At 43.8% G+C, this 9,015-nt stretch overlaps 1 protein-coding gene across 1 annotated transcript in view; it reads left to right on the top strand.

Annotated features, from left to right (window-relative positions):
• The window catches only part of IRS1 (insulin receptor substrate 1), a 3,979-nt gene extending 3,400 nt beyond the window's left edge, over positions 1 to 579 (top strand). The window contains exon 2 of the mRNA XM_007467911.1: positions 7 to 579. Within this exon, the coding sequence (XP_007467973.1) occupies positions 7 to 579 (573 nt within the window). The remainder of the gene's footprint in view (positions 1 to 6) is intronic.
• The last annotated feature ends 8,436 nt before the right edge of the window (positions 580 to 9,015 follow it).

Genomic DNA, 9,015 nt, shown 5'->3' with positions numbered 1-9,015 from the left:
GCAGAGGAGCTGGCGGCCCGCTCGTCCCTGCTGGGGGGCCCGCAGGGACCCGGGGGCCCGAGTGCCTTCACGCGGGTGAACCTCAGTCCCAACCGCAACCAGAGTGCCAAAGTGATCCGTGCCGACCCGCAAGGGTGCAGGAGACGGCACAGCTCCGAGACCTTCTCGACGCCCAGTGCCACCCGGGCAGGCAACACGGTGCCCTTCGGAGCGGGGGCTGCAGCCGGGGGCGGCGGTGGTGGCAGCAGCAGCACAGAGGACGTGAAACGCCACAGCTCTGCTTCCTTTGAGAACGTGTGGCTGCGGCCTGGGGAGCTCGGGGGAGCCCCCAAGGAGCTGGCCCAAGTGTGCGGGGCCGCCGGGGGTTTGGAGAATGGGCTTAACTACATAGACCTGGATTTGGTCAAGGACTTCAACCAGAGCCCTCAAGAGTGCCCCGCTCAGCCGCAGCCTCCTCCTCCCCCGCCCCCTCATCAGCCTCTGGGACGCAGCGAGAGCGGCTCCACCAGCCGCTCCAGTGAGGATTTAAGCGCCTATGCCAGCATCAGTTTCCAGAAGCCGCCAGAGGACCTCCAGTAGCTCAACTGGACATCACAGCAGGTGCGTTTCATGGTGACAAAAGTCAGAAGACAAAATTGCTTTTACCCTTGCGCTCGAATCCTCTTCCCCTGCCCGCGCACCTTCCTCCCTCTCCTCCCAGCGGCTTGTCTAGTGAGTGCACTCCTAGGAGGGAGGGGTCAGGGCACAGGAGCTGACACCTGGCTGATGGCCCGATAAGTCTGTAGGAGCAGCCACAGGAGGGCTTTTTCCTTTGAGGTTCCCAAGTGAGGTACTTTGGTATTTCCAAGACATATATCTTCCATATACCAGTTCTGAGGTTTGTGAAGTTCATGTATTAGAACCTTGATCTCTTTATCGAAGGTTTCTTTTGACTATACAATTAGGTCAGTCTCCAGAAGGGGCAGTTCTATAAAAATATTTATTAATTTCTCAGAGCTCTTAAGGGGGATTTTATCAAGTTGCTCTGTGTACTTTGGTTCTGTGATTTCACAATACCAAGGCAACATAAATAGCAGTGGGAAGCATCAATTTTTATTCCTGTTGCCCTGAAAAGATTCAGAAGTAAGAGCTCGCTCAGGCTTACATATTTAAAGAAATAGCTGTCTGTGACTCCCTTTAGAACGTAATTATTGGCGACATTATTTTTTTGTTCCTTCCTGCATGAAGATTTATGAAATATTGCTCACACACCGACCCACAACCTCACAGGCCTGGCTGCTTTTATACAGTGAAGTCTGCGTGCGTCTGGGACCCATTACTGAGTTAAGAGTTAAGAAAATTCATCTCAGCTTGTGTGCCTTACAATTGTCTTTTCTTGCAAAGGCCCGCACAGAGACACCACACAGGTCATGTTGGGGCTACTGTACATCTTCTGTAAAATTACTTAACATTTTTACATTGAAAAGAAGGAATATTAAGTCAGGGAAATGGAAGAGTCTGGTTTTCATCTGCACTGAATGTAAGGGCTAACCCTTGTACTCTTCGTTTGAAGGATATTTATTGTTTGCCTTTTAAGTTCAAGAGTAGATGCCTCAGTAAATGTTGAAAGTTGGCTTCAGGTGGCCTGTGGCTAAGGCAGTATTGAAAACGAGAAACATTTGTAATAGGAAATTAGCCTGCCCTTGGTTCTGTTGAGACTGTTTTCTGGTGGTCATGATTGTGGGAGGAGGAGGGGTGTATAGTTTGCAAATAATGAGATGAGTTGTCAATGTAGAAATTTCCAGCATTTGGAAACACTTTATTCTGACAAACTGATTATCTTGTGACAGTCTTTTTATGTATGCTTCACCGAATGAGCTTTTAAAAGCATTTTTTCTTCTTAATGTGTGTCCATTCATAAGAAATTCACGTGTGTATTGGGTTCCTATTGATAAGTATTTTTTTATTATGTGGTCACAGTCTCCTTGATTCTAAGTTTCTAATATTTGACCCGTATCATTTTCTGTTTCGTAGAACAAGGTACAGGTATACAGACATTCAAACTAAGATTTTAGGTGATATGATATATTACACAAAGCATTTATTTGATTAGTATTCAAGATTTATTTTCATTCGTTCTCTAGAAGAGAGATTTAATTGTTTACCTCAACAGTAAAAATTTTGGTTATTTCAAATGATGTTTTTGGAAATGTGAATCTCTCTACCACTTTAACTGTTTGTGTTGCAAAGTGTTTCATTTATACAGGAATGAGAATTTGAAGGGAAAAAAACCCAGCAGAACTAAGATTTTGCTTTTAAAGGAGATGAAAGATGAGGCTAACAAACAATAAGTTTTCCTCACCTGTTTTCTTAATTTGAACAGGTTTTGGTTTTTTTTTTAAGAGAGTAGAATAAATAATATTTTGTTCTGAAGGAAATTGATGACCAAATAAAGTTTTTGTTTTTCAAAAGGGCTTTAAAATAAAATCCTCCTCATATGGAGGGTACACTAAAAACGAACCAACCAAAACAAAACAATCTTCTATTCTTAGCTTTCTGAGGGAAAATATAATATTCTGGAACAACCATATAAGCATATCCTTAATAATCCTGGAGTAGCAATAGACCATGCTTTGATAGCACCATGCAATAAAAATTCTAAAATGTGTATTTGTAAGATGTAAATGGAGAGAGATGTGTGTGTGTGTGTGTGTGTGTGTGTGTGTGTGTGTGTGTGGTTTTAAGTGAGGTACCAAATGCTACTTGGCACATTTACATCCTGAATTCTGCTTGTCTGCCTTCGCCCTGTTGAGTTTAAAGATGTGATGCGATAGGCAACTCTCATCTGAAACAAAAAGAAATCAAACCTGTCTGTGGCAAACCACTTTGCCTGGGAATGAGTGTGTTAGTTTGTGAAAACCTTGTTTTCCTAACTTCCTCAGCAATTGCTATCTTTGCCTATCTTTCCTGTTTCTCAGGTAAAACCTGAAATAGGAAAGGAATGAGGGGCTCAGAGATGTGTGCTCTTTCTCCTAACCCCTCATTTTAAACAGCTCTTCTTGTTGAATATTTTTCACTGGAACATTTCTGAGGTATTTAGTGCAGGTGCCCCGGACTGCTGGTTGCCCTTGATTCACCTTCTGTCTGACCACCTTTTCTGTTTCTCTTCTCTCTCTTGGCCATCCGTGTCTCCTCTGGGTTCTGACCTGCTGGATTGTTTTATCCCCCTCTCCTATGTCCCTTGTTTCCCACCTCTTATTTCATGGTCCTGCCATTGTCTTTTTTTTTCTTTTTGGCTCCATTTCATAATTTCGCAGTACTTGTGGCCTACTCTCCGCAGAGAGTACACTGAGAGCCCAAAAGGGAGAGCAGAAAGGGCATAGCAGCCCAGCTACCTTCAACCAGCATTTACCGCAAATTTGTGTGTTAGTTTTGTAACTGCAGCGGGGCAGATAGAGCAGGCTTTGGCAAAGACACAGACTCCAGCCATTGCTTTAAGGTTCCTTTTTTTTTTTTTTTTTTTGGTCATTTTGTTCCGTGCCCTTGAAAAACAAAATGGGCCATTTTTCTTCCTTTCACTGCATTTCCTAGTTGTGATTTCCAGGATGCCTACCTCCACGACTACCTCCCATCTCTCCTTCCCTCTCCCTCCCTCCTGTCCCCTCGCTGTGTGGCCTTTTTGTCTGGCGCACACCCTCTGGGCTCTGGCACTTTCCCGTTTCCTCAGTCACCTCTGCTTCCTGCATTCCTCCCTATTTATTTGGGGCTTGGCTCCCCCTGCCTCCTGCAAGCCCCCTTTGGCCTGGGGTCGGGAGATCTGCAGCGAGGCTGAGGACACCCTAAGAAGACTCTAGCCCGGCCCTCCTCCGGTCGCCTGGGGGCGCGGGGGCGGCCGGGTCCCTTCCCCGCGCGCGGTGTGAGGTGGCGGTGGCTAACGGCGGTGGCGGGGGCGAGCCGCGGCCCCTGCTGAGCAGTACTGAGTCTGGCCCTGAGCGGGCGGGGTAGCCGGGCTCTGATTGGCCCCGCCGGAGCCAATCAGCACGAACGTAGGCCGAGCCGCAGCAGGGGTGGGGTGGGGCCTCGGGCGAGGGTTGATAGGGGGCCTTGGTCCGGAGTCTGGGGGGGGGTTGGCGGCGGGCCGGGCTTTCGTCGCCCACCCCTCTCCCTCCACCCCTTCCCTCTGGAGCCCACAGAACTGAGCCAAGTACACGCCCCCTCCACCCCCCTCCCAGAGGATGTTATGCGCTCGGCCTTATTCTTGTCCATCTAGACCAGAATCCTAAGAATGAGAAAGTCCAACCAGCCCACTGACAGAGGCCGGAAACACACGCTTCCTCTTATATTTAATTGAGAAAAATCCAGGCCGTGACCATGTGACGTGCCCCATTTTGTTTCCCTCCTCTCTTTACTACGGTTTACTACTACGCCACGTTCCTGTTCCTTCACCTTCCTGTCTTGAAATCTGCAAGCAGGAGGGAGCTCTACAGCACGTGGTTGTAGGATTGATTGGGTTGGCTCAAGATTTTTACATTTACTTTTCTTACTATTGGGAGGGAGGAGAGAAAAAAAACGGAGTAGGAAATACAAGTGCTGTGGCTGGCACTGTGTGGGGATCATTAGGAAAACACATTTGGCTTGAAATTACGTTAGGGTCAACCCTTTATTGAGTGCTTGCAGTTTGCAAAGCACCAAGCTAGATAAGATCAACAAAAACTGACCATCCTCGGCCCATGGGAGCTCACTGAGAAATGAAAACGTCTGATGTAGCTTGCTTGCAAATCGTGAGAATCTAGAAATTCGTTATGAGGGCTTGGGTAGGGTTCCTTACTGAGCTTGGAGGTAATGCTGCTTGCTTCTCAAAAACAGATTTGTCTTTTTGACCAGTGACAGCCCTAGTGACAGCTCATCAGGGCAGGCTGGGCGAACTGATGTTGAAAGCTTGCTAGATTTGTGTTGTGCTCCCTCACATAACCAAAATTGTGTGAAATGTAGTACCAGGTGAGATCGGAAATTTGTTAAGATTTGTCGTTTGTACAATAAAGAGGGGAAATAACAAAGAGAAATACCATGGAAGTATTTTCTTCTCCCCATCCCTCTCAAATAAGCATTTCTCACCAGCCAGCAATCCCTGTTGCAATCACTGAATCATAAGCCCCAAAGGCAACATTTTGAAACATCGCAGGTGAAAATGTAAGGAATTCTATGCCCCTGAGTAATTCTGTGCCCCAATACTGCTTCTGAGCAGGTGGGAGTGAGCTTCTCTGCTGTTCCAGAAAACTTTGAGCATCTAACAATCCTCTTAATTTCTGCCATTGTTTGGGTAGCTTTTTGTGTTAAAAATAAATCCATAAAAAATTTCATATATTGGAGTCATTTATCTGGTTGCCCGCCGGATATCTCCAAGATTGTCTTAAGAGACTGGGAATCCAAAAGGGCATACTTCCCTCCCCCCTCCTTTTTTTTTTTTTTTTTTAATCAGAATTCCCGGAAAGTAGTTTAATGCTATCTTGAATGATACAATGGAAAAAACAGCTTCTGGGAGCCAGAGATCTTGGGTTGTAGCACAGCCTGTGCCCTTCACTAAGCTGAGCGACCTTGAGAAAGTCACTTAATTTCTCTGTACATATTTCCTCATCAGTAACTGGAGAATTTTGTTCTAAATTATTCTAACTTCCTTTGCAGCTCTAAACGTAGGGATATTTTGGAGAAAATGACTGATATTCTTTAATGGGTCAGTTGTAATGAGGATTCTTTCTGAAGAAGCTATTGATGGGGTTGTAATGAAGTGCATTAGACTATACTGTTCTGTCCTGTTCTAACTCCTGGATCACTCTTTATGGTTTGATTCAGGACTGATTTTTAACCTTTCTTGTTTGGAGGGGGCATTCTCAGGTTTTAACAGACCTTAAGACAAACCTTCCTGACTACATCAGTCTAAATTTTTGGAACCTTCTCTAGACTGGATTTGGTTCCTCTCCCTCCTCCCTAAGGTCAGCTGTTGGAAGCATCCCTCCCCACCTGACAGTATAGGTCAGACCAATCCATGTCTATGATATTATTCTGTTTATTATGTTGGAAATCACCCCTTCTTGCGCTGGTGGTCTGTTTATGGACAATGTTTCTCGTTTGTTCCATCAGAATCCTTCAGTGAGGTATCCACTTGAGTGAATGGAGAGGAAATCTGAGAGGGCAATTGGGAACTATAGGAATTTGTGCACAATTTTTTCTTTACTTTTATTTTTCTCTGTTAGATGTGTGAAAAAGTTCTTGCTGTCAGAAATCAGTGTTGTCCGACTTTGTGCTTCAGGATTTTTGCTTGGTCGTTTGAGCTGTACAGTGCTTTGCTGACCCAGTGTAATCCTGACTGTCCAGTTGCCAATGTATTCAGAGGTTCCTACCCTTTGGGCACCTCCATGTGTATTTCATAAATCATTAGAATAGTTTATTGACTTTTTCAATCAAAACTTCATTGACCTAATGCTTTTCCAATCCTCCTGCTATAATCATATATATTTCTTAGCTGTATAGTATATGAATGGTTCCTTTTATTTTGGTGGGTTGTAGTTTTAGTATAATGGAACATTTCACAATTTTAAGGTTTTGTTTTGCTTTGTTTTAAAGAAATCCATTTCCTCAATTATTTCCTCATGTTACGGAGTTACTGGAAATTATATTCAAGGAAAATAGCTTCTTGTGGATTAGTTTGAAGTCAGTTTCACACTAAAGATTCTGTAACTTTTTTTCATACTGATACTTTTTTTTTTTTGGCTGCGTTGGGTCTTCCTTGCTGTGCATGGGCTTTCTCTAGTTGTGGTGAGCGGGGGCTACTCTTCGTTGCGGTGCGTGGGCTTCTCATTGCAGTGGCTTCTCTTGTTGCGGAGCACGGGCTCTAGGCACACAGACTTCAGTAGTTGTGGCTTGTGGGCTCTAGAGCTCAGGCTCAGTAGTTGTGGCGCACGGGCTTAGCCGCTCTGCGGCATGTGGGATCTTCCCGGACTAGGGATCGAACCCGTTTCCCCTGCATTGGCAGGTGGATTCTTAACCACTGCGCCACCAGGGAAGTCCCCTAATACTTTTCTTGTGTTTAAAATAATAGATACTCTACCACATTTATAATTATGTAATTGACTTATTATTTCATTACCTTGTGAGTCCATAGCTATATGGCAAACTTTAAAAGTCCTTTTAAAAATGTTATTGAAACAGGCTCAGAAGTTGTAATCACATTGAATTTTAACTTAACAGAATTAAATTTTGATGTTGGTATGGTATAATTGTATACTCATTTCAAGCTATTGTGAAATGTTGCAAAAAGAGTTGTTGTAAAGCTTTTTAAAATGATAGACTAGTAAATATAATCTTTTTGGTTCTATTCTTATCTGCCAGTATAGAAATGGTAGTATTTTCTCCCATAATTTTTTTTTTTTTTTTTTGCGGTACACGGGCCTCTCACTATTGTGGCCTCTCCAGTTGTGGAGCACAGGCTCCGGACGCGCAGGCTCAGCGGCCATGGCTGACGGGCCCAGCCGCTCTGCAGCATGTGGGATCTTCCCAACCCGGGCACGAACCCGTGTCCCCTGCATCGGCAGGCGGACTCTCAACCACTGCGCCACCAGGGAAGCCCTCCCATTCTTAATTTATGGGAATAGGCGGAAGATAGATCAGATAAATATAAGGTACTGTCATCTATGGGAAGAGGAAAGTTTTCCATTTTAATAATCTTGCTGCAGGCTCTACTATAATCTATTTGTTAAAACAGATTTGGTTGGATAAATGTTATTTGTGCTTCTTCAATGAGTCAGTGATCTTTGAATAACAGAGCTTTTACAAATGATGTGTTTATGTTGAAAAGGCTGCTTTTCTTTTTCAACCCCCTTTCTGCATTTTCATGAATGATAGCGGTGGAATTGAATACGTGGGTCAGACTATAATTTTAATTGTATTTATCTTCAAGCAGAGAGGAGATTTTTGTGGTTTTATTACCCTACCTTGAATATTTTATTCAGCTGTGTTTCCTTCATTGTCTTCCTTTGCCATTCCCTGTGTTTGTTGTTGATGTTTTCCAGTCTGTGTCACACTGTCCACCATCACCCCTGGCCCTGTTGGAGCCAAACCCATATACACTGGGTGCTAATTGGTCGGGCTGAAGAAGATGCCAGTATAACCCTAGTTGTAGTAAAGAAAAAAGACGTTGATAAACTTCCCTCCCCCCTTTCTTTTCTGTTGACCAAAAAATACTTTGATGTGAGTTCTCTGATCCTCCCTGACATATTTAGGTCATGGTACTGAACGGTATCAGTTAATCTTGAGAAATTGATAGTTGTGTTATGTTTGTTAAATGATCAAAGAGGCATTCCTTTGGTGTTGTTTTCCTTCATATATATCTAGTGTGGCAAACAAGTTATATTTTACACAGAAAGTCGTGATTCTTTTAGGAAGGTTATGATCTAAATGAGACAGGCAAAATTTAAAAAAAAAAAGACATTTGCTAAAAATAGAGCAGTTGAAGTTCTCTGAAATATTCGGTAATTACTATGTATTTAACTACTATTCAGTATTCTCCAATGATGATCTCCCTGTTTTAAAGATTATTAAAAGGGCTCTATGGGATATGAAACATAATCATACGTAGCCTTGAATTTTAGGGATTGTGGGAATAATCAGAAGAACTTTCCATCTCCATTATTACAATAATGGAGGCCACCCACCTCCCAACCCCAAAATAACTGATCTGCCTTTGGCCAGACAGGCCCTAAACTATGATTCCCCTCCCCCACTTTGCCTCAGTAAACACCATTGAGCATCTGTGGTATTCCAAATAACACGTATTTTGTTAAGAGGATGGGGATGAAGACATGGAAACGGGGATGAAGACATGGAAACGGGGACAAAAATGGGAGCGAGGAGGATTCATCCAAGTAATTACCAAGTTTCTTATGGGACAGCTTACTTGGGGGGAAAAATTGAGATTCAGAAGGTGCAGTCCATGAAAATCTGCATTTTTCCTATACTTACAGGGCTAAAGTGGCCACCTGT

This window comes from Lipotes vexillifer, unplaced genomic scaffold (genome assembly GCF_000442215.2).
Source record: "Lipotes vexillifer unplaced genomic scaffold, Lipotes_vexillifer_v1.1 scaffold367, whole genome shotgun sequence".
NCBI classification, from domain to species: domain Eukaryota; kingdom Metazoa; phylum Chordata; class Mammalia; order Artiodactyla; family Lipotidae; genus Lipotes; species Lipotes vexillifer.
The sequence above is the reverse complement of the archived record's forward strand: the minus strand, read 5'-3'. Positions and strand labels throughout refer to the sequence as shown.